General features: G+C 44.4%; 3 protein-coding genes across 4 annotated transcripts in view; all 3 read right to left on the bottom strand.

Moving 5' to 3' along the window:
- LOC119400314 (keratin-associated protein 6-2-like) overlaps window positions 1–25,801 on the bottom strand; it is a 223,367-nt gene that overhangs the window by 55,926 nt on the left and 141,640 nt on the right. The gene's annotated exons all lie outside the window — the stretch shown is intronic.
- On the bottom strand, window positions 483–3,283 carry LOC119400312 (uncharacterized). The gene is made up of 2 exons (XM_037667340.2): window positions 3,024–3,283; window positions 483–1,561 (listed from the first exon to the last, which is right to left on the bottom strand). The coding sequence occupies exons 1-2, from the start codon at window positions 3,199–3,201 to the stop codon at window positions 621–623; spliced, it is 1,119 nt and encodes a 372-aa protein (XP_037523268.1). The 5' UTR covers window positions 3,202–3,283; the 3' UTR covers window positions 483–620.
- Window positions 7,616–25,605, bottom strand: LOC119400313 (uncharacterized). Of its 2 annotated transcripts, none has more exons than XM_037667341.2 (2): window positions 25,265–25,605; window positions 7,616–8,580 (listed from the first exon to the last, which is right to left on the bottom strand). In XM_037667341.2, the coding sequence occupies exons 1-2, from the start codon at window positions 25,446–25,448 to the stop codon at window positions 7,754–7,756; spliced, it is 1,011 nt and encodes a 336-aa protein (XP_037523269.1). In that variant the 5' UTR covers window positions 25,449–25,605; the 3' UTR covers window positions 7,616–7,753. The 2 variants fall into 2 exon arrangements, with proteins under 2 accessions (XP_037523269.1, XP_037523271.1); XM_037667343.2 differs by having other exon boundaries at window positions 25,286–25,599.

The following is a 25,801-nucleotide window of genomic DNA, read 5'->3' as shown; positions in this document are numbered from 1 at the left end:
AACTTGTTGAATCGGCTGCTGCGAAGGCTGTAGTGTTTTAGTTTGAAGGTTTTTTACCAGTAATTTTATTACAAGAATGGGTCCAACTTCGGATGCAGGAAGTAATGGTGCATATACTTTGGCCTTTGGTAATAAGCAAAGGACACCGCATTATAATAGAACTATTATAGCTGAGAGCTGTATTATATAGCAAAGCTAAATAAAGTGTTAACTACAGACGCGTTTATACTGAACCTTCAACACAAAACTCAGGCACTAAGGGTATAATACAATTATTGAAGGAAGGGCACCTTAGAATTCAAAACACCTCTGTTCACACAGCGGATGGTAATTGATCATCTTAATAGGCCACCATGTTCTTCGATGACCCCTGTTATACCGTTCAAACATTGTTCCCTATGTTCGCTTAAAACTTAAGCGAAAGAGCGCTACTTTTGCCGCTTTCTATCTTAAGATATTGTATTTTCGGAGGCCGAGAAAAGAAAAAAGGCACATTTGTTAAATACGTGTTGCAGCAATGGCAGGGTTTATTTTATGCAGTGCCGCATCTGTTGGTAGTTATGCGCTAATCTGGCGTCGTCACGGTGGCTGAAATGGAATAGGCCCTCGTAAGCGCTAGTCTATGCAAGCCCTTTGGTAGCGCCAGGGGTAATGTTGCCAGTTCCGAAGACCCTGTTGCTACTTGTGAAACCACCCGGGCCACTTCCGAGGTCATTGCCTAAGAAGCCCGCGTTGTCACTTCCAGCACTAGTAACACCAGTTCCGAAACCAGTGCTGCCACCTGCGAAGCCCGTGCTCCCTCTTTCGAAGCCTCCGCTTCCGATGCCGCCAGTGCCACTTCCGACGCCGCCAGCGCCGCTTCCGAAGCCAGGATTGCCATTGGCGAGCCCCGTGCTGACACTTCCAAAGCCCCCATTTCCACTTCCGATGGGGCTAATGCCATTTCCGATGCCGCCGTGGCCAATTCCGGGGCCACTGTTTCCACCTACGAAATTCCCGCTGATACTTCCAATACCTACAGTGTCATTCCCGAAGCTCCACTGATCGGGATATCCGGATATCGGCACGCCCCAAACACTACTGAGGTATTGGTTAGGCCCAGAGCCCCAACCTCCATTCTCTAAGCCATTCGCGCTGTCCCAGACGCCTTGAGGCTGCCTGCCAGGTACGACAGGTGAGCTACCAGGCCACTGGCCAGCCAATTGGTCGGACCCACTAGGCAATTGGTTAACCACGCTACTGGAGCCTCCAGGCTGTGGTCCTGACATTGCGCCCGAGGTACCAGATCCAGACGCTGAGCCCGAGCTGCCCGGCTGTCCAGTCCTTTGGTTCATGCCAACAGAGGGACGTCGTCCAAACCATCCGCCGAATCTGTAAGTATAGCACTGCCAGAATGGCACGCAGCGTCCGTCATTGTTCTTGAAGAAGGGCCAGGCGCAGAAACACCCAGAGTGGCAGTCAGCGGTGCATTGCCTCTCACGAAATCGATAAAGATGCTCACATTTGTACTCCCCGCAGGTGCTGCTCACGCACTTCTTGTATACTTGACCGCGTGGGCAACCTGCAATTTAATATCATGACTTAGTGGAGTATAGCGTGAAGCATTTAAAACACCATTCCTTCACTTATGTGTCAGGCTTTATAAAAGGCTTCCAAGAATACTCGGCTTTTTGATTAGCTTGTCCAAAAACTTCGTTGTAAAAGTGAGCACGCGGAACACTGAAAATAGGATACAGAAAACCGAACGACGAACATACTTTTTTTGAATTTAACTATATGTTAAATGGGTATAGGAGTGATATTTACGAATACTGTTACTTGAATTGTTCCACTAGTCACTTTGATTTGGACATGATCCCTTTTGGGGTAATCACTCCAACAGGAAAAAGTCCATTTTTGTATTCGTGTATGCTGCTGCCAAACTGCTTCTCACTGTATAAGGATCAAAAGCTGGGGCAGTTTGTAAAAAAATCTTCTAACACAATTGAAAAATCAGCCGGAAAAACTGACATGGACCCAAGAAATGGAATGAGCCCCCTACAGCGCTGGACTTGCAAATAGAGGTTTATTGGAAACACATGTGCACATAAATACTACGACCCTCACACCCATGTGACCAGGTAATGCGAAGAGAACATCACCACATATCTTGAAAAAAAAAAAACTTCGGGAAAGCCTCGTGTACACTCGAAGGAATTGTTACAGTAGCATGCTTTCCAAATCCAAACTTGTTCACCATCAGTTTTTTGTTTGTTGAGTTAGACGGATGCTCCCAAGCTAATGCTTCTTCATTTGCCCCGCCACGGTGGTCTAGTGGTTATGGCGCTCGACTGCTGATCCAAAGGTCGAGGGATCGAATCCCGGCCGCGGCGGCTGCATTTTCGATGGAGGCGACAATGTTTGAGGCCCGTGTACTTAGGTTTAGGTGCACGTTAAAGAAGCCCATGTGGTCGAAATTTCCGGAGCCCTCCACTACGGCGTCTCTCATAATCACAGCGGGGTTTCGGGACGTTAAACCCCAGATATTATTATTATTATTATGCTTCTTCATTTCACCAGAGGTTCGATGTATACGTACAGAAAAATATTAGGCATTGCGTGGGAGAAGCATTTACCTTAACGTCGTGAATTAAATGCTGTGAGAACAGAAAGAGCGAATGAATATTATGTATTGCTAGCGGTTTGTTTCATAAACGACTATGAATCATAACTGAGTAGCTGAACTTGTCCTAGTTCAGTGTACACACGCCGATAAAAATGGTCACTTCAACTATAGAGACCAGCACTTCTAATGCGTCTTTCATATTCTTGATTTACTACAGCCTTCGTTTTTTTCTTTTTCCAACGGTGCAGACCTACATTGCAAACAAAAGCCGACAACCAAACACAATCGAGCGCTGGCAGAATCCATCTTCACTTTCTCAACCAGCAAATGTGAAGGGGGCAATCACTTGCTTCGTGTACAACTACAGCTGCTTTACTGTTATCTGTCTCAGATGATAAAAATATATGTGTGTTCTTACGTCTTCGGGAACCTGGAGCAGTGCCTGGCCCTGGGAGCCGCTGTGGACCCGGGTTTTGAGATCCGGAACCTGCGCCTCCCGTTTTTATGCTCGCCGATAACGGTTCCGCTTGTTGTCCGTTTGTAGGTAGGACCAGCGCACAGAGCGCCAGTAGGCTAACAGTGAAAACTTTCGCCATATTGTAAACCCTTCGACCACTCGAAAGGCTTTTATCCACCGTTTAAACAATACCGAACCCGAGCTCCCTTCCGGCAATGTATTTGTCGCTATTTTCAATAGCGCCCGCCTTTTCTTCATTACAGGAAACATTGTTCCGTGCCCTACTTCTAAATTTACTCCTGTAGACCTCGGAAGGGTACTGCTTTTGTGGGTGATTGATGTAAACTGTCAAATGACTTGAATAAAAAAACGTCCTGTGCTTCAGGTAAAAAAGCTGAATTTGTGAACGAATGTATTGTTCGGTGTCTCAAATAAACTGAAAAAATAAGCTCCGTTGTAGTTTTTTTATGGCGCATATAGTAACAAACGCGAGCCGCTGCCCGCTTCAGGGCTCCTTGGACACGCTCAATATTACTTACGCAATGAAGTCCTTTTGTCTATTACTCGCTAACTATAGTTTACTCCGTCAAAGAAATAATAAGGTAGTAACAGACGAAAGGTGGACTGACATTTGTTTCGTAAACCACATGAAACAATTTTCTGATATCCGTACAGATTTGGTATATGCGGTTCCTTTTAGCGGCGGTCACTTCTGCGTAGGGCGGACGTGCCGCTGTGTTAATTCCAGATTAATGGAGCATAGGACGCCGCTAACCGGGGCCTCACTTCCAATTTATCTTTACATTGTCGGGAGTGTAAACGCACGAAAAAAGTCAGTGTGTAGTGTTGTATAAGACTGAATAAACAGGAGAGTCTAATGACCGAGGCATGGCATGTTGGCAGTAGTGACAGTGCATGCGTTAGCCAGCTGTCGATTAGCTTGCATAACGAAGAATTGAAATGTCTGACTACTAGTTGTCTCTCGCGTAGAACGCACGTCAGTGTCACCGTGCCCTGGTGTTAACTTCGTTTTTCGTGTGCTGCCGAAGAGGATTTCAGAGGCTACGCAGAAAGAAGCGAGTTTCTGAGATCTCCTCTGCCAGGTGGGGAAAATATCTCAGTTGCTGACAGTATTTCAGTGAGGGCTTCTTGGCTCTCATTGAAGGAGTGTGAGCAGCTAGGATAATCAAACTGGTGACCTTTGGGGTCCAGGACTAAAGATCTCACTCGCCAATCTGCTAATTTGAATGATAACATAAATATTTCATTCGTTCTCTCGCTCCTTCATTGAACTCAAATAACTTTCAGTAATTCTTCATACAGGTAATTGGCCCTTATCTTAAGAAATGTTATGCTCCATTATCATATATTTCTAATATAACCCTAACTTGATCTAGAACCATCGATTTTGTACCAGTTTACCGAAGCGAATCTCGGAGGCCAGTAGAAAGAATTGCGTGGCTGAAATCTGCTCCGGAAAGTGTCGCAGCGATCCGAGGGGCTGCCAATCGTTCAATGAAATCAATCAATTATCTTGGATATTTGTCCTGACAGCTAATTGGCGCTTGTCTTTGAGTCTTGTCTTTACAGATGTTTGATAATTCACAGAGTTAAAGGGACGAGGACAGTGTACAAAGAAGGCGACGACACGAGCGCTGACTCACAACTAAAGTTTATTGAAAGGAACGGCACGAATAAATGCAATACAAAAACCAACCATGCCTCAGAGGAGCGACTGAGCGTGTGCAGCAGAGTCAACCAAGCGCTGTGTACTCGCTTGAGAGAACCACAGATTTGTACTGTCTTCGTAATTTGCCCTCGTCCTTTTAGCACTGTCAACTATCAGAAATTATTCATCAACGACTAGCCTAACTTTTCCTTCTAGTCTTTAGACAATCATTCAGTTAAATTAACATATCATGCTCATTAACTATCCTGACAGTTCTTGGACCTCGCCATAAGTAAAGTTAAGCTCCGATGTCATACGTATTCAATATAACTCTTAGAATGAACGAGAAAAACATATTTGTAGTGTTTAGACGACATTTTAGAATATTCGTGAAACTGAAAGTGCTCGACAGGATATGCTTGGAATAGAAACACGAGTGCCACTAGGGTCGCTCGGTGCGAATACCACAAGAAGCAACGGGCCTACAACAGCATCCTCAAGGACACCTCATGTTCCGTCCACATAGGAAAAATGACAATTAATTATAATTGCGAGCAGCGTTCTGTGTGAAAAGAATCCGTTAATCCATGAGATTGCGCTTGGGTGTATGCTAACTTGAGTTAGCTTTAATATCGCTATCCGAAGCCCAGCGGTTCACGCGGCGTCGTCCTGCTGTCTGTCAATACAGGACGCTACGCATTCAGCAAATGAGTGTGGTATTTTCCTGGCATATTACAGTAAATAGAACTTTCTCCCCACTACATCTCTTCCTTCAGAGCACAGTTCTCTGAGCTGGCGTACCCTCTGTCGCTGTAGAAGAGAGTGGAAAATCCTTTGTGGCTGTCTTGTCTCGTCGTTGTTGTTGCCACTTCCCAGAGATGGAGTCCTTTCTTAGCAAAACAACTTGACTTTATGTGCCACATGTATACAAGGTTACATAGGCAGTTATTTACACTTGAACTTGCGCAGCATAACTCGGCAGAGCCGAAAGGGCATATCACTGCTCCTGTGACAAGAACACCCTTGGGGAGCAGAGCGCCACGTTTTAACCGCTTGGTTACTCCTCCCCGTTCTCCCCTCGGCAAATAAAGAACACTCAGTGAGCTGATTGGGCCGGCAAATTTTTTCCTGCCGACAATACCCCCTCTCTACTTTCTCCAGTCTTTCATCCACATGCGTCAGAGAGACGAGGCGAACGGCCGGCCAACGACATTCTGGAAGGTACTCTATCACGCACAATAGTGGCGCCGTCCAGCTCCCCAGGTCATGTTCACCTGTGCGCCCGGTTAGCAAGCAGGCTCATCGCAATCACCACATGGCGGCGTACCGTCTCATGGCAGCTGCACAGGATTATCTGCTCTCGACTAGCGGTTCGCGCTAGACAGCTGCTCAACCAGTTTCCCCAGGGGACGTCCCCCGAAGGCGCCGCACAGGTCTCAGGTGCCTGCCGCTGATGCTGCCGACCGAGCGCGGAACATTGCCCTGATGCGCTTTCTGGAGAAAACGACGTCGTCAACTTGAAATACGTGGCGCAAGGTTGTGACTGAGAAGGAACGACAGAAAGAACGTGGCGTTCTTTCTGTCTCTTCTGGTTTCTTCGCAGTTACAACCTTGCGCCACATATTTCAAGTAACGATGCACCAACTAGCCCGACATAACGTACAGTCAACTCCCTTGTCGCAGCGCCAGGCCTTACAATGATATTTCATTTTTTTCTTACAGGGAGCTCAAATGATATTTCTTCCTATTGTGGCGATGCTATTCCCGTCACAACCGATGCAGTAAGTCGCGTAGGAAGGAAAGAAATGAAGGTAACTTGATGGCAAGCTTCTTGTTAGACACAGCCATATGAATGATATATATAATGAAGTAAAAAACAGTGTAAGGTGAGTTTGCAGCTTTTAATTACGCGGCGCCACAAGGCTGCTCTTTGGGTGACCGTGAACACTGTGTCCACAGCTTCCTCTATGGCCCAGTTAATTACGACACTTTGTTTAGCCTCGATGGGAATGTGCAGTCTTTCACCACTGTCGTTTACCGTCTCTTGTTTTGAGTTTGTTATCTCAACAGCAAAGTGCCCGTGGTGTCAAACCCCGTACTTATCGCAACCGACTTTTCGGATCACTAAGCACATAAGACAACATTTCGATAAATGTGTCCAGCTGATGCCACCATGCTCTGCACTTGTATTATAAACACCTTCAAAAAGTATACGATGGGGTTGCAAGGGGATCATTCATCCAGCTGACGCTGTGACAGGGCTACATGTGTTGCCCAGATCTAGATTTTTTAAAGTCTTTTTCTTTTACAGAGCGTGTCACAACGGCATATCACTCTTGGTCTCAACGTTCATTGGCGTGATACCTGATCCTCAGTTTAGTGTCTTTAATAGTAGCTTTTCAGCTAGGCACTCAGCGAGGAGAATGCGTCGGCCCCTTTAGGAGCCGGAAATAACAGTAAGCGTCATTTAACATTTGGCCATCAGCTAGAAATAGCCCATGAGGTCAAATTACCGGACCCAGCACGCAGGAAAAACCGCGTGGCACAGTGATTTGGCAATATCAATCCCACGGTTGGTGAATCTATTGCGCAGTACTCAAGTGTGCCTCAGAATGATTTTCACGGAGAGTGTATAATACGCTTTCTTATGTAGCTGAATTATTGAAGAAATTGCACTTACAATTTCAACGTAGCCTTTTTGTTCTTAACACTGGTCATAACCTATTTATTTATTTCGCAACGAGGTTCTTCGATAACATATGCTTTCCCATTTATTCGGCACTTCCTTTCTCTTATGATGTGAGCTAACGGGCCTGACTCTCAAGGTTTTCTTTTGCCGAAAGCTGCGCTTTCCAAAAGCAAGAAAGGCACTCTTCTTGAATAATTTTTGTTGCAATGACACAATTTATTTTTCGCAGCGGCACGTTTCGTTGCAAGGCAGCGCTTACGCAGCGCTGGTAATGTACTTGAAAGATATATAATAGCTCCTGACGACCACTGAACACATGGGGGTTGCTACTCCTTAGCCTTGAGCTTTGACGTTGGTTACGCCCGTAGTGCTACTTCCAAGAGCCCCGCCGCCAGGTACACTTCCGAAGCCACTGCTTGCACTACCACCGACGCCGAGGCCATTTCCCAAAACCCCAGTGCTGCCTCCTAAACTACCACCGGCAACACCGAAGCTCCCGCTACCGACACCGAAGCCACCGCTGCCACTTCCGCCAGCACCGCTGCCACTTCCGAAGCCACCGTTGACAGTTCCGAAACCACCGCTGCTACTTCCGACACCTCCACTGCCAATTACTAAACCGCCGTTGCTACCTCCGGAAACTCCATTGCCGACTCCGGAGCTCCAGCCATTAGGATACTGAGGATATGTCGACACGCCCCAGGAACCAGGATACTGCGCAGCTCCAGAGCCCCAGCCTCCGCTCGGTGCGCCATTCACGCTGCCCCAGGCACCACCAGGCACCAAGACAGCTCCCGAAGGCCATCCACTAGCCGATGCACCAGCCCACTGGTTTGAGCCAGGCTGCGTTCCAGACACAGCACCGCCCCAGCTACCAGGCACAGATGCTGAGCCCGAGCCAGCGGGATATTCTCCAGCACCTTGATCAGAAGCACCAGAGGGGCGAAGCGCAGACCAGCTGGGGCGTCTGTAAGTATAGCACCGCCAGAAGTGCACGCAACGTCCATCATTGTTTCTGAAGAAGGGCCAAGCGCAGAAGCACCCCGTCCGGCAGTCAGCTGTGCACACTCTCTGGCGGAACCGATATAGATCTGAGCATTTGTATTCGCCACAAGTGCTGCTCACACATCTCTTGACGACTTCACGACGTCGCGGGCAACCTGAAATAATAATAATAATAATAATAATAATAATAATAATAATAATAATAATAATAATAATAATAATAATAATAATAATAATAATAATAATAATAATTAGGGGGCGGGGGGCTTTAGCTGCCTCAAGTAAGATATGATAATGAGGTACGCTGTATTGAAGGGCTCCGGAAATTTTGGCCACCTGGTGTTCTTGAACGTGCACCTCAAGATAAGTACACAGGCCTCCAGTATTTCGCCTCCATCGAAACGTGACCCCTGCCGTCGGGATCGAACCCTCGACTTTCGAGTCAGCAGCCGAGCACCGTAACCACTGCGGCTCAGTGCAAAATAAGAGAACGCTCAATAACAGTACTACAACACTGTGTGTTTCGCACAATTGTAAAGCCCACCTGTTGCATTTATACCAGGCAGGTAAGAGTGCGACAATGCTATGACAATGAAGGCACCGCGAAAAAACAGGGTGGCGCCATCATTCTATATATATATATATATATATATATATATATATATATATATATATATATATATATATATATATATATATATATATATATATATATATATATATATATATATATATATCTAGAATATATATATATATATATACGCCCGCCCCCCAGAATTCGGCCTATTCGCGAGGAACTTTTTTTCTTTTTGCCATGGAAAGACTTTCTTTCGAACAATCGGGCCTTGCCCCCGCCCCCGAAAAAAAATCTTGGCTACGTGCCTGCCCTGAATATAGTGTTCTTGTCATCAATTGAGTCTCAGTGTGCAATATATTTCGCATGCTTTTGTGAGCGTACCAAGCGCCATACATCAATAAATCTTTTTCACCATGATGAGGTGGGCTTATTTGTCCAAAATAATGCGCTTTCTTGATAAATATGAGCAAATAGTCGCCTGAGTGATAGGCTAAGGAAACAAAAGCAGAAGTTAAGCGGATATCGTGATGGTCCCGTGTCTGTACATTTTAGTGCATGTGCGAAGCTTTGTTGGAAGAGTACACGGTTATGTATAGGAATACAGATAAAAATACGCGAGAAATTGTTGAAGGCGCCCTGATAGCGCGGGCCAGTATTAGCTGTGTCAGCAGCTCTTCTGTTTGGTGACACATTTTCTAACTGCAAATGAATTCGCCTTTCTGGACTCGGCGGGGTTTCATGAGCGTTGATTGGGCCTTTTTTTCCTTGCAGGGATCTACATATACTGTTGTTTCTGATGATAAACATTGAGTTGAATGTTATCACTCAGCCCACGGTGTTTTTCTCGCCTGCGTCTGCTAGCCGTTTGATAAATTTTGATACATTTAACCAACTAGCTTAAAAAGCAAACTTGCCATTTAACGCAGTCATAACATACCGGCGCACTCATAACTGCTGTCTAAGAACTGTTGCATCTACTTACGTAGCCTCCCAAGGCACTTTCAGAGAAACAAAAAAAAACCTATCTCGCTATTTCATATCGCGGCATAGTGCCTAAATTTTGTCTGCAACAAAATGATTAATGAAAGCACGCGTTATAAATTTTAACATCACACATACGGTAGAGTTATAAAGTTGGAAGCGTGATAACTTAGTTGAAGTAGTTATTTCAAATTATAACATTTCCTTTATATTCATAACCTGAACAACGAAGATTTTTGCAACAATCGATACACGTTGTATCTTCTTCAGTTCGATGTCAAAATGTCATCGAATTCTTTGTAGTGTCTGCTGATAAAAATACATGACCGTTCCAATGGATTCTGATAGGCGCTCGTGAACTAATGCTTCCTCTGAATATCACTACACTCTTAAAAAAAAGGGTGTCTGTACTGACTACCTTTGGGTGGTAATCGCCTCGCTACACATATGATGACCTTTTGGGGTGTCAAACGACTCCCTTCGTTCTTCAGACCAACGACTCCCTTCTTCACAATTTGGGGTGTCAAACGACTCCCTTACTTCTTCAGACCAACGACTCCCTTCTTCACAAGCAGAGAGTCTACGTTACTCCCAACGCAGGAGTCTACGTGACTACCTTTTATTTCCCGCTAGTACCTCTAGGTAGTCAGGGTGACCCCTTTGCCATGGTAACGCTGACCCCCACTGGAGCGTTCCTTTGACTCCGTTGTCCTTAAGGACAGTGGTGTACATGACTCCCCTGGCAAGAGTCAGTGTGACCACTTCGTGGTACTCAATGAGACACTCTGCAACAAATAATGCGTTTATTTTTCTTCTTGGTCGATATTGATGAAACTTGCTGAGTTTAGGTTTGCTTATGTGGCGATTTCAAATATGCAATTATCTGGAAGAAAACGCAGTTTTTACACATAAAAATTTCATGTGTCTTGATGAGCAAGCCTTTCCAAACTTGGAGTTACAAAGTAAATCGACATATCGCTATAGTTAGGGGATAAAAACTGTATGCAATAGTTTTAAAGGAGTTTACTGCGCTGTTCTGGCATAATGTTCATGAACCCACTAGCCCACATACGAACTCGCGTTTTAAACCCATTTGAGTTAAAAGTTACGTAATATTGAACTCTCGTGAGCGAATCACCAGCTAGACATACACTTACTGGTCAATGTTCAGCATACTATGACTATTGTTAAGTGGGTTTAGGACATGCATTCTGGTTATGTTGCATACAGTTCCCATTTCATATTATTGTGATATGCTTACTTTGTAACTCGTGCAGGCCTAACATGGCACATGAAATGTTTGATATACTTAACACGACATATAATAGTAGAAAAATTTTGCATTTTCAAAATCAGCGTACAAATACACATAAACTAAACAAGTTTTATAGAGATTGATCAAGAATTTCAAAAGAACTTCAAATCAGAGCGAACACCATTAGGGTTCTTATCTGACAATCGACGAAAGTTGGTGCCGCTACCTCTTGTTACTCAACAAGGCACTTCCACCGGGTTTACTCAAACAGGAACACTGTGGTGGATGCATGACAGCCGCAACAAGTTTTTGTAGCAACTTTACAGTGCTGCACTCGATTCCTCTGGGGGAAATAAAATACTACTCGAAGTTTATATAGATGAGCCTCAGAACAATTTCCGCTCGCGTAAAACAACAAAAAATGTTGATTCTAGAAGAAAGTAAGCCATGCAACACGGAAACAGAAGAGATGCGGACAGCTCAAACGCTAGCGTTTGGTTTGTCTGTGTCTTCTCTTTCACGTCTGCATGCCTTCATCCTATAAACAAACTGAAATTTCTGCGATTCGTAAAATTATTCTTTGAATTGGTTTTAAACACTTCATGCCATTCATACATGTTCACATTGTAATGACAACCTACTGTTTTATCAGTAAGCACCTAAACTATAGGCACAACATCCTGCGAATAATGCGTAGTCCTTAGCCACGTCACCACATTTGTTAAGCATTTTACATATATATATATATATATATATATATATATATATATATATATATATATATATATATAGTTGAAAAAAATCAAGCACGTAGGAAAAATTGTTCAGTAAAGGACTGACGTTTCGGCCGCGGGACCGGCCTTCGTCGGAGTGATGCGAACATGCGACGGTACCGCAATATAAAATGCGCAGTGACGTATCATAGCGCTGTTATTGGCTGACAAGCGGTTGTTAAAAGCACGTGGGGAAACGGTGCGCGTGATAGGACAAGAAAAAACGAGAATACACGCGTACGTACTTGCGCAAGACAAAACGAATAAAAGAGTAAAAAATGATTAACAATGAGTAAAACATGATGAAGCCACATAACGCGTGAGTCACCGGCACAAACATTAATAGCACGTCATAGGTACAACTGCGAGCAAGTTATCGATGAACATAAACGCGGGTGTAACGTCTTGTCATGATCCGACAAAGCTCAAACAGGGAACTAATCTATCTGCGTGAAAGCATAGCGGCAATAATAGCGGGGGTAGTCAAGAATGTTTAGGAAACTAAATGGGTAAAAATGAAAGTTTGCCAGCGCTTTCATTCATACCACACGTGACGGCTTTAAACTTATAGATTAAATACGATTCTCGAAGCTCTCTTTCGTGGTGGGAACGGAAACCAGATTGAAGGATTGTAGCTGTAATATTATCAAATGAGTGGCCCGGAATGTGCACGTGTTTTGATAGCGGAAGGTTAGGAATGGTGGCAGCATGACACTTGTGGTTGTTGAACCGATATCTGAAGCGCGTTTCGGTTTGTCCAATGTACTGTAATTTGCAGACGGAACATTCGAGCAAATAGATGCAATTGTAAGTGTCACACGTAAAATTTCCTTTAATTTTATAGAAGAAATCAGAAGCAGTGCTTTTAGCAATGTGTGACGTCGTCATATGCGCGCAAACCTTGCATCGTGGTTTTTTGCAAGGTTGGCAACCGACATTATCGGGAACCCTTGTTTTAGATGAAGTTAGGATGTCATGCAGATTGCGAGACCGTCTGAAGACTACCCGAGGTGGCAATGGAAAGATTACTTTAAGATGGGCACTCTGCGCTAGTATGTTGAAATGTTTTTTGAGTATTGAGGAGACGTTTGGCACCGATGCTGAGTGTGTTAGAACTAAATTACTTTGTGCCTGAACGGATGGTTGCTTTTTAGCGCTGAACAAATCCTTGCGATTCAGCGCATCGGCTCTTCTGACGGCATCCTCAACAATGCGGGGTGGGTATTGCTGCTGAATCAAAGATTCACGGAGTTGTACGCAGTTTGCATAAAAGTCTGACTGCTCAGAGCAAATTCTCTTAAAGCGGAGCGCCTGACTGTACGGTATACTGGTTTTCCAAAAAACCAGTATACCGTACAGTCAGGCGCTCCGCTTTAAGAGAATTTGCTCTGAGCAGTCAGACTTTTATGCAAACTGCGTACAACTCCGTGAATCTTTGATTCAGCAGCAATACCCACCCCGCATTGTTGAGGATGCCGTCAGAAGAGCCGATGCGCTGAATCGCAAGGATTTGTTCAGCGCTAAAAAGCAACCATCCGTTCAGGCACAAAGTAATTTAGTTCTAACACACTCAGCATCGGTGCCAAACGTCTCCTCAATACTCAAAAAACATTTCAACATACTAGCGCAGAGTGCCCATCTTAAAGTAATCTTTCCATTGCCACCTCGGGTAGTCTTCAGACGGTCTCGCAATCTGCATGACATCCTAACTTCATCTAAAACAAGGGTTCCCGATAATGTCGGTTGCCAACCTTGCAAAAAACCACGATGCAAGGTTTGCGCGCATATGACGACGTCACACATTGCTAAAAGCACTGCTTCTGATTTCTTCTATAAAATTAAAGGAAATTTTACGTGTGACACTTACAATTGCATCTATTTGCTCGAATGTTCCGTCTGCAAATTACAGTACATTGGACAAACCGAAACGCGCTTCAGATATCGGTTCAACAACCACAAGTGTCATGCTGCCACCATTCCTAACCTTCCGCTATCAAAACACGTGCACATTCCGGGCCACTCATTTGATAATATTACAGCTACAATCCTTCAATCTGGTTTCCGTTCCCACCACGAAAGAGAGCTTCGAGAATCGTATTTAATCTATAAGTTTTAAAGCCGTCACGTGTGGTATGAATGAAAGCGCTGGCAAACTTTCATTTTTACCCATTTAGTTTCCTAAACATTCTTGACTACCCCCGCTATTATTGCCGCTATGCTTCACGCAGATAGATTAGTTCCCTGTTTGAGCTTTGTCGGATCATGACAAGATGTTACACCCGCGTTTATGTTCATCGATAACTTGCTCGCAGTTGTACCTATGACGTGCTATTAATGTTTGTGCCGGTGACTCACGCGTTATGTGGCTTCATCATGTTTTACTCATTGTTAATCATTTTTTACTCTTTTATTCGTTTTGTCTTGCGCAAGTACGTACGCGTGTATTCTCGTTTTTCTTGTCCTATCACGCGCACCGTTTCCCCACGTGCTTTTAACAACCGCTTGTCAGCCAATAACAGCGCTATGATACGTCACTGCGCATTTTATATTGCGGTACCGTCGCATGTTCGCATCACTCCGACGAAGGCCGGTCCCGCGGCCGAAACGTCAGTCCTTTACTGAACAATTTTTTCCTACGTGCTTGATTTTTTTCAACTTTTACTTCCGGGTCCTTTGTTAGCATTTTATTGTTTTTATATATATATATATATATATATATATATATATATATATATATATATATATATATATATATATATATATATATATATCTGTGTGTGTGTTTGACATTTTTGAGCGCGCAAAAGAACAGGGACGAAAAACGACGCGGACACAGCGCTGACTTCCAACATATGCTTTATTTTCTACAGTGGTACATATATATATATAGACAACAGAAAGCAACGCACGCAGGTGCATTGTACAGGAAGGCTTCATGTAAAACCACAAATAAGTATGCATGATAAGCAATCAAACAACCTGATACCGGATTTTTTTCTTCTTTAAGAGATCAAGCGGTCATTCCTGACTACCACTATCGTCTAGTCACCCTGTGGGCCTTGCTTAGAAAGTCTAGTTCTTTTTGGATAGGTCAATTGAAGGTGCACTAATGCACATGTCTCCCAAACTTGCAATCTTCGCCGCTTCAATTATCTCGCGTGTTGTTTGTGCCTGGCTCCTTCCTGTCGCAGTGCACTGCGAATACATGTGATCGCACCCACACTTCCTGCAGTGGAAAGCCACATGTCCCACACCTCCAGTTCGCACGTTATTTGCGTGCTCACGCAGCCTGTCATTGGCACACCGTCCCGTCTGCCCTATGTATTTCTTGCCACAGGACAGCAGTAACTCATAAACGATGTTGTTCTCACATTTAACAAAGCTTTCTTTGTGCTTTTTTTGGCACATGGGTTTTTCAGAACCACTGTAGGAGGCCTTGCACAGATTATAAAGCTTGTTTGGTGCTGAAAGGACGACTCTTATGTTGGCGTTTGTTTCCTATCTTTTTCAGCCTATGTGAGACATCGTGAAGGTACGGTATGACGGCGCATTTCTGCTTGACAGGCTCCGTTTCTGGTGAAGCCTGCTCCTCACCCTCGCGAGCATGTTTGACAGTCTTGAGAAGACCCTCCGCCACAGATGTGACGACATACTGAGGAAACCCCGCCTTTTTCAGGCAGTCAGCTTGCGCCTGGAAACTACACGAACACTTGTGAGGACATGAGCGGCGAAGCGCATTCATTAGGGTTAATTTTGCAATACCCCTTTTAAACTAGCTTGGAGTGGCCCGAAGAAAACGGCAGAAGCGGCTATTGGCCCTAGGCTCGTACGACCAGCAGACCTGGTCTCGCTCGAAGAACATTCGTAAGTCAAGAAAACGCAAGGCGTTGTTTTGCGGCATATCATGCGTGACTGCGAGCGGTTGCAGGAAACGTGTGAACAGATCAAGTACGTTTGAAGAATCATTGCCAAATTCGCCTGGACTTGATTCTAGAAAGACAACGTAGTCGTCTACATATCTAAACACCTTCTTTACATTTGTGCCTGTTACTAGAAACTAGAAACAGAGCTAACAGGCACAAATGTAAAGAAGGTGTTAGATATGTAGACGACTACGTTGTCTTTCTAGAATCAAGTCCAGGCGAATTTGGCAATGATTCTTCAAACGTACTTGATCTGTTCACGCGTTTCCTGCAACCGCTCGCAGTCACGCATGAAATGCCGCAAAACAACGCCTTGCGTTTTCTTGACTTACGAATGTTCTTCGAGCGAGACCAGGTCTGCTGGTCGTACGAGCCTAGGGCCAATAAGCCGCTTCTGCCGTTTTCTTCGGGCCACTCCAAGCTAGTTAAAAGGGGTATTGCAAAATTAACCCTAATGAATGCGCTTCGCCGCTCATGTCCTCACAAGTGTTCGTGTAGTTTCCAGGCGCAAGCTGACTGCCTGAAAAAGGCGGGGCTTCCTCAGTATGTCGTCACATCTGTGGCGGAGGGTCTTCTCAAGACTGTCAAACATGCTCGCGAGGGTGAGGAGCAGGCTTCACCAGAAACGGAGCCTGTCAAGCAGAAATGCGCCGTCATACCGTACCTTCACGATGTCTCACATAGGCTGAAAAAGATAGGAAACAACGCCAACGTAAGAGTCGTCCTTTCAGCACCAAACAAGCTTTATAATCTGTGCAAGGCCTCCTACAGTGGTTCTCAAAAACCCAGGTGCCAAAAAAAGCACAAAGAAGCTTTGTTAAATGTGAGAACAACATCGTTTATGAGTTACTGCTGTCCTGTGGCAAGAAATACATAGGGCAGACGGGACGGTGTGCCAATGACAGGCTGCGTGAGCACGCAAATAACGTGCGAACTGGAGGTGTGGGACATGTGGCTTTCCACTGCAGGAAGTGTGGGTGCGATCACATGTATTCGCAGTGCACTGCGACAGGAAGGAGCCAGGCACAAACAACATGCGAGATAATTGAAGCGGCGAAGATTGCAAGTTTGGGAGACATGTGCATTAGTGCACCTTCAATTGACCTATCCAAAAAGAACTAGACTTTCTAAGCAAGGCCCACAGGGTGACTAGACGATAGTGGTAGTCAGGAATGACCGCTTGATCTCTTAAAGAAGAAAAAAATCCGGTATCAGGTTGTTTGATTGCTTATCATGCATACTTATTTGTGGTTTTACACGAAGCCTTCCTGTACAATGCACCTGCGTGCGTTGCTTTTTGTTGTCTATATATATATGTACCACTGTAGAAAATAAAGCATATGTTGGAAGTCAGCGCTGTGTCTGTGTCGTTTTTCATCCCTGTTCTTTTGCGCGCTCAAAAAGTCAAACATGAATGACCAACTTGCCGATGCCTACGCTCTCTCAATATATATGTGTGTGTGTGTGTGCGTGTGTGTGTGTGTGTGGTGTCGTGTGTGTGTGTGTCATTCCATGCCAAGTGTCCCAGACGTGGCGCTCGCACATCCACAGATTTTGCTGATAAAATTTGTGCCTTTTTCCTGTGCCACATGGAGTATTGTGGCAAAACACTTTTGGTCGAAAAAAATTTTGACAATCATGGCACACTCTCGAAAATTCGCTTCTATTTATTAAACTGTACCTAATAGAAAAATGTGTATAAAATCTATTTTTGTGTGTTGAGCTACGAAACCGCGCTTGCGCTATCACAGAGGGTTCTGTTTAGTTGTCCCATTCATTATTTCAGATTTTTTTTGTGTATCACTACCAGCTACGTAGCTTCAAAAACTACAAAAATCTTCAATGTTCGTGAATTTTTCTTGAGCTATTTGCAACTCACCCTAACCAATATTAATCATAGCCTGATTTCCAGGAAAGCGTATTTTAGTACAAAAAAATGTTTAGGGGTAAAATAGACTTCAAATCTTTCTGAAAAAATTGTGATATTTGAGAAAATGTACGATTTGCCACATGTTTGACCGTATTTTTCATACTGATGCGGTCAAAGTAAAAATCCTCGTCATGTGGCGTTTGATAGAAAACTTCATCGTTAAGTAACGAAGAAAGTCTAATCAAATCATTTTTTTGTTTTAAGGAAGAAAATAATTTTTGAATTTGGCCCTCCGATCGCGCAGTGCATTTCATTTTGCTGCCACTTCGCCGCAAAGCACGTGGTCGCCCTTACAGCTGACACTCGTCACAGGCAGCGGCCAGATGCGAGATGTATGTCAGCGGCTCGTGAGTGGTCGAAAGTCTTGTCGCGCTGTCAGGGCGACGAGTAATGAATTTGAGTTACAATGAGCATTTGCTAGGCGGGCCCAATGGGAAATATGGACGCCCGAGAGCAGCATGTGGAGTCGTTGGCACAATGTCCTAGAGGGGACGTCTGCACAACTAGCATACACATACTGAAAGAAATAATGCCACTGTACACACTTCTTTCTCAGGGTATACATGTTGTACAGACGGCCTCTAGCACAATGTGCCAACGACGCCATAGGCTGCTCTCGGGCGTCCATACTTCCCATTGGGCCCACCAAGCAAGCTCACATTGTAACGCGAATTCATTACTCGTCGCCCTGACATCAACGTGACAAGACTTTCGACCACTCACGAGCCACTGACATACATCTCGCATCTGGCCGTTGCCTGTGACGAGTGTCAGCTGCAAGGGCTACCACGTGCTTTGCGGTGAAGTGGCAACAAAATGAAATGCACTGCGCGTTCGGAGGGCCAAATTCAAAAATTATTTTCTTCCTTAAAAGAAAAAAATGATTTGACAAGACTTTTTTCATTACTTAACGATGAAGTCTTTTATCAAACGCCGCATGACGAGGATTTTTACTTTGACCGCATCAGTATGAAAAATATGGTCAAACATGCAACAAATCGTACATTTTCTCTAATTTCACAATTTTTTTTCGGAAAGATCTGAAGTCTATTTACCCCTAAACATTTCTGTACTAAAATACACTTTCCTGGAATCAGGCTATTATTAATATTGGTTAGGGTGAGTTCCAGATAGCTCAAGAAAAATTTACGAACTTTGAAGATTTTTGTAGTTTTTGAAGCTACGTAGCTGGTAGTGAAACACAAATTCGGAAATAATGAATGGGACAACTAAACAGAACCTCTGCGATAGCGCAAGCGCAGTTTAGAAGCTCAACACACAAAAGTAGAATTTATACACATTTTTCTATTAGGTACAGTTTAATAAATAGAAGCGAAATTCGAGGGGGTGCCAGGACCGTCAAAAATTTTTTCGAGGAAGAATGTTTTGCCACAATGCTCCATGTGGCACAGGAAAAAGGCACAAATTTATCAGCAAAGCTGCGATGTGCGAGCGCCACGTCTGGGACACTTGGCATGGAATACCCCTTAAATATAAGAGCTACAGAAAGATCACGAAGGTCCTGATACTGTAGGAAGGCATTTTGACACACGACGTACGTTTTAGCACTATGCTAATGCTAAAACGTACGTCGTGTGTCAAGTACCTTATATATATAAGTATGATATATATAAATATATATATTTAGCGGTGGTATGGAGAGTTCTGTACAGAACTGAAATACAGGAAACACCGTCCAGAAATACAGCGAGACACACTACTGTCAGATATGAGTGAGATATGAAAAGCAATAGTTTCGCTAACATCGTTCATTACTGTCAAATGCGGCAATATACTAGACCTGGCATAAACATTAGCATAGCCAGCAGTCAGTTTTTATGAATAGGAATCAATGGCCAGCCATCAAGCACTTCTTTGCGACATCCATTACATATTTTATGTGGCATACAGCGCAAAAACATGCAACATGTGTAGTTCTCATGTAGTACAGGATTCTCATGTAGTCATCTGAGATACAGGACCCCAATAGGTGACACAGCTTGCGTGCATGAGCTTGGCAGTGTCGTGTTCCCAGACCATGTCAGGGTCAGGTGGCATTCTGGCGAAAAGGACAGCAGGTTGCACTGATTCGAGACCACTCACGGCCAGACCTTAAGCGTGGCTATTCCGAATTCTTGGACACGTCTTGACTACCTCGAGACACGAAGTTTCCAAGGAGGCTTCCTGGTCAAATGCAGCTGTAGAGCTTCAATGTGCAGTCATGAAGCAACCTGAAATAGTCAAGTGCACAAAAATAAACACGATGACAGACAGATCGATCACCTTTTAATCTGACAAGGGCAGCGCTCACACACCAGATTCCATGAAGTGTCATGGCAATGAACAAAACCAGGGATACTCATTAACTTTGCTGTACTTTGAGGGTCTGTTACTCCCTTAGCCAGCTGCAACTGTTTCCGCTGCATGACCTCCGTACAATTAGAAGGATGTTTTTTTAGAGAACGCATATTTCTTATCAAAATTGTATAATAGTCACGCTCAAGATGTTTTCGCACACACACTCTATGTCAAGAAGGAAATAGTTTGCTGCAACTAAAATGGCAATGAAGAGATTAATTAACAAAAACTCATTAATTAACTTTTAATTCCTGACCTGGAGGTAGTTGTTTATATTAGAAAGTTGTATCGCGTGCCAATTTATGGCATACACATTTTTTTTAATCGCGAAAGTTACACTTCGTGATATTCATCCTTGAATTTCAAGGACGAAATCGAAACTGATAGCGCCTGACGTGCAGGAAACGTCGCTTCTCTGTTACGTAAGCTCGGAGCTACACGTGAAAAGAAGGTGATGATAGTTTAATGAAGGTGGGCCGAAGCAGAATGTGATCAGGAAAATCTGCAAGCATTCAGAAATCCAGAAGTAAACAGCTTATTATTTGGGTGCGATGTGTGGTACTTATCTGTAAACATAGAAAGAAAAGGTTGATATTACTGCCGTTTCGGATGCGCGCATCTCGAAAGAAACAAATGAGCACCAAACGCCACATGCAAAGGTAAGGCGATCCGCTGACGAAAGTTAGATGACTTGCCAGTTTTCACGAAAAGGTACGACCACGACGCGCCTTCATTCAAATTTCGTCACTCCCTTGTCGCGGGCAGCTCCGGTCTGACGTAACAGAAAAACCGCGTTTTCTGTGTGCCGGACACGATCAGTTTTGATTTAGCCCTTAAAATTTCACAATAAATATCTCGAGTTACGTAAAACTTTCATGATTTCTGAAAAATGGGTATACCATAAAGCGGCATGCACTACAAATTTCTAATATAAACAACTGCCCTCAAGTCAATAAATAAAAATTAGTTAACGGGTTTTTGTTAATTAGTCCCGTCAACGCATTTTTTGTTGCGGCAGAATATTTCCGCCTCGAACTAGAGTACTACTGGAGCGTGACTGTCATAGAGTTTTTTTATAAAAGATATGTACTGTCTGAAAAAAAATCACCCTGTATAGCATGGCAGCAGTATTTTAATAATAATAATAATTGTTGGGGTTTGACGTCCCAAAACCAGGATAAGATTATGAGAGACGCCGTAGTGGAGGGCTTCGGAAGTTTCGACCACCTGGAGTTCTTTAACGTGCACCTAAATCTAAGCACACGGGTCTAAACCATTTTCGCCTCCATCGAAAATGCGGCCGCGGCGGCCAGGATTCGATCCCGCAACCTGCGGGTCAGCAGTAGAGCACCATAACCACTAGACTAGCAGTATTTTAACGAAGACCTGTAGGTCGCGGGATCGAGTCCCGGCCTCGGCGGCTGCATTTTCGTTGGAGGCGAAAATGTTTGAGGCCCGTGTACTTAGATTTAGCTGCACATTAAAGAACCCCAGGTAGTCGAAATTTCCAGAGCCCTCTATTACGGCGTCTCTCAATCATATCGTGGTTTTGGGATGTTAAACGCCAAATGTTATTATTAGTTTAACGAAGAAAATGGCAAAATGTGTATACAGCTACACGAAATATGGCGAATGTACGACAAGACTAGGCTTGCCTTCACTGCCTTCTTTCTGTCGCATCATTGTGAGCGTGCCCTTCTAGTGCCTGGCTTCAGAACAGCTGCACGAAGGTGCAGCTATTCTAAAGGCCTAATGTGCCATTTTTTCTTCAGATCTATATCAACAGGCAAAGGTCTCGTTTTTCCGTTTGTCTGGAAGGACAACCCACCTGCCAGCGTTGACCAGTATAGAGGGTTGGGAGCAAACTCGGGCAAACTGTGCAGCACAAACATCACCTCAAACCTCAAACAATTGAGGTGATGAGAAGCGGTCAAACAAAAAGGAACAGTGCTGAAGTGACTTATATACATATTAAAAACAACAGCTGATTATGGCACGAAATTGGGACAATTAAGGTGCATTGTAAAAGAATGTCAAATGAGGTACCCTGCTGTAAAAAGTGCTAAATATTCATTGCAGAGTATGGCGAATAGAATTCAAATAGGATACAGCGAGTGTTTCGAGGTATAATGACGAAGCAATAATTGCTAGAGATTTATGCGCGAAAAGCACAATGCGATTAAGCGGTGCTACATAGTGGGAGATCACGGATTAATTTCAACTACCTGGAGTTCTTCAACGTGCACAAATCAGAGGGCATGGGAGTTTCTGTATCTCGCCCCCTTCTAAATGCAGCTGCCGGGGTCAGGAATAGAACCCGCGTCCTTGGGCTTCGCAGCGTAACGCTTCCAAGTCCATTTTTAAAGGATTTTTGTCCACTGCCCACAACATCACTGCAGACTGTATCTTTGTGTTGAAAATAATAACGAACTGAACCACGGCTGGTATAACAAAGGCATCCAATATCCACGAAACACAGCGTTTGAGCAGTATGTTTACTGCCATTATTACTAGCCGGTGTTGTGTTTACTATTAGGTACTAGCACCACACCACACTAGACAAAGCAAGTATCACAGGAGGATGAGGTTATGCTCGTGTGCAGTTTGTGGACAAAAAAAAAAAACTACAACTTTGAAGTGAACTCACATTTACCTTTGTTGCATGATAATTTTTAGCATCATAAGATCAAGTCACCACTGTTTCAATTAAATGAAACCGTGCTACAAAAGCTATTGCATCAAAGTTTTATAGCAGTTACGCACGCACGCACGCACGGACGCGCGCGCACGCACGCGCACACACACACACACACACACACACACACACACACACAAACAAACACGGCGAGAAGTTCGAATATGCAGCGAATAAATACGTATTAAACGTGTTTCAACGTCTGGGCAGCAAAGGAAAGAAACACTAAATTCTAGAGTTTCACGAGCCAAAATCATGATCTGGATATCAGGCATGTTCGGGCCGGGTGCATTAGATTGATTTTGATCAGCTGATCTTACTTACCCTTCAAATATATATCGGTGCAACATTGCTCTGCGTGTCACCACACTCGACTTGCAACCGAGATTTCAACTCGCAATTTCATGTTTTTCTGGCATGTATGGAATAAGGAAACACGATATTGGCGCGCACCACTCCGTTTTACCCGCTACTGGATAGTCCAGTGCGGTTTTCGTCGTTGCCAAGCCATTGAAACACGATAGAAAAATCCGTGCAACTGGAACATCAGAAAGACAAGTGGCAAAGCTACGTGTGAAGCGAATAAAAGAGTTGTAGGCAGAAGCCGGCAGAACTCACCTGAAATCTATAACGACCGTAGGAGCGTCGTCCACAGGCTTCGTCTGTCGGTGCCACTGGGATCCGTCATGCGCTGCCATCTTGCTCAGGCAAGTTCACGACGAAACGAAGCTTACTGCAGGGACTTCTCCGTCCGGAGGCTGCTTTTCCCAAACACTGAGTGACACTGCTTCAGCCAGTCACGGCAAGCGTGTGCCGACGACACGATACTACGCCACGAATGCATAGCACGGAAGGAAAGTCACGCAAAACGATCAGCCAGACACGGCAAGAGCGAGCCGACGATACGATACTACGCCACGAATGCATAGCACGAAGAAAGTCACGCAAAAGAATCACTTGCAATCACGCCTGACGACACAGATTATTCTGGCGGACTAAAGAACGACCACAACGAGACGGATCACGAACAATGCCGTCTAACGACGCCAAAATGGCTGTCTTGGCTGTCTCGTATTGATGGCTTCGGCTTTGGATTAAAGTAGCCTCCACGAACGCCTACATGGTTTCGGTTTTGTTTTGGTGCTATAGAACACACATCCATGCATAGTTAAAGCTCTATTGAATAATATCAGGGTGGAGGAGGCGAAGCGTGCCCTGTGTGTGTCTGTAAGGGCTGTACGGTGGGAGGGGGCGCAGGTGAACGTGCATCCCCTGCTCTAGGGGCTAGGGAGAGTGCGGTGAGACCGTGTGTGCGTGCCTAGCTGTGCTCAACGTTTGCTGAGCGATTTGGTGGCCCGCGCGGATTATCGTGAAGATATAGTTTAGCTGTGGCGGGCAGAAATGATGACCACGCGAGCTATAATTCTGGTAGTATTGTCGCTCTTTAGGAGACGCGGTAAAGCGTCGCCTTGTTAACCGGTCTGCGCGGTTATCATGCCAGCTTTGCGGCACATGTTTTTACGGCCGTCGACTTAGATGTGTTCCCGATCGCCAGTGCGTTCAACACCATGCACGTCCATTTCACTAATAAATGTATGTTTTCTGCCATACATGCTGTCGTAGGAATCTACAAACCTCGCTTGCAAACGTGCGAAGATTCGCAAATTTGTCAGCGCTGCCATTGTTAAACGTTGTCACAACTCTGGATGTTTCGCTTGGGGGCAAGATTTTTTAAGAACCCTGTTTACTCGTAGACGTTTTCGAAGCGCCGTTTCAGCAATATCGTAACTGAAGCCATAACACAATACGTGCGTAATTCCACATTTTACGAATCCATGTTATATATTCTCAACCAAAATTTTTCGGTATACCACAAGCCAAAGCAGCGAACTGTATCTTGGTCGCAGCCAATGAAGCTTTCTTTTTAAAAAAAACCCACCCTGTATATGCAGAACCATCACTGACTCCCTTGGAGCAAGGGAGTCATCTATTTCATTCAGGAGCGTCGACCAGAGCATTGTGACTCCCCTTAGAAAAAAAGGTGGTCATCGGCTGCCACAAAGAGAGTCAAGCAGACGTGACTCCCTTTTGACTCTCTTTTTTTTAAGAGTGTAGGACAACTTTGACGCGCTCAGGACTTATGTTAGACGATTGCGAACGTATGTATTTATTACGTGAATATGTGATTTCGATGACATTGTAAACATTTATTGTTTCACCAATTGTCCAATGAACTTTCTCGATATATTTTCCTTACTATTGTGCGGATACACCGTAGCGTGCAATCACAGTTCAATATCTAAGTTTGGAAAGAGCTCTCAAGTTTTGTCAAAATAAGTGTACATACTATAAAATGTTTCATGCTTACGTCTTCCGAGACCTGGTCTTGGCAGCCAATGTAGATCCGAACCGTGAGATCCGGCACCTGCGTCTCCAGTTTTTAGGCCCGCCGCTTGGAGTTCTGCTTGTCCATGTGTAGGAAGGAGCAACGCGCAGAGCGCCAGTAGACTAAGGCTCATAATTTTCGCCATATTGAAACCAACTGGTTTGATTCGGAGGGCCCTTGTCGATTACTGGGAGGGCTTTTATGCCTCGTTCAAACAATACCCAATCCGAGCTACCCGCCGCCTAAAACTTCGTTGCTGTTTTCAGCAGTGCCCGCTTTTTCTACTTTATGCGAAACATTGTTCCGCGGCCTCATTTCACAGTATATTCCTCTCTAGCTCGGATACACAGTTATTTTGGGGGGTGATTGATCAAAGTTATGAATTGATTTAAATACATATAAAAGTTGCAACCTCTAGGTTAAAACAATGGAATCGTGAAGGAAAGCATTGTTCGGCGATGTCTAATAGACGCTCAAATAGATGAAGCTCCATTCTCG

This window comes from Rhipicephalus sanguineus, chromosome 7 (assembly GCF_013339695.2).
Source record: "Rhipicephalus sanguineus isolate Rsan-2018 chromosome 7, BIME_Rsan_1.4, whole genome shotgun sequence".
Lineage (NCBI taxonomy): Eukaryota > Metazoa > Arthropoda > Arachnida > Ixodida > Ixodidae > Rhipicephalus > Rhipicephalus sanguineus.
This window is presented reverse-complemented; position numbering and strand designations above follow the sequence as displayed.

Coding starts and splice junctions, on each gene's coding strand:
- LOC119400312 (XM_037667340.2), bottom strand. CDS start 3,201: ATGGCGAAAGTTTTCACTGTTAGCCTACTGGCGCTCTGTGCGCTGGTC. Junction 1,562..3,023: donor TGCTCCAGGTTCCCGAAGAC/GTAAGAACACAC, acceptor ATTAAATTGCAG/GTTGCCCACGCGGTCAAGTA.
- LOC119400313 (XM_037667341.2), bottom strand. CDS start 25,448: ATGGCGAAAATTATGAGCCTTAGTCTACTGGCGCTCTGCGCGTTGCTC. Junction 8,581..25,264: donor TAAGCATGAAACATTTTATA/GTATGTACACTT, acceptor TTATTATTTCAG/GTTGCCCGCGACGTCGTGAA.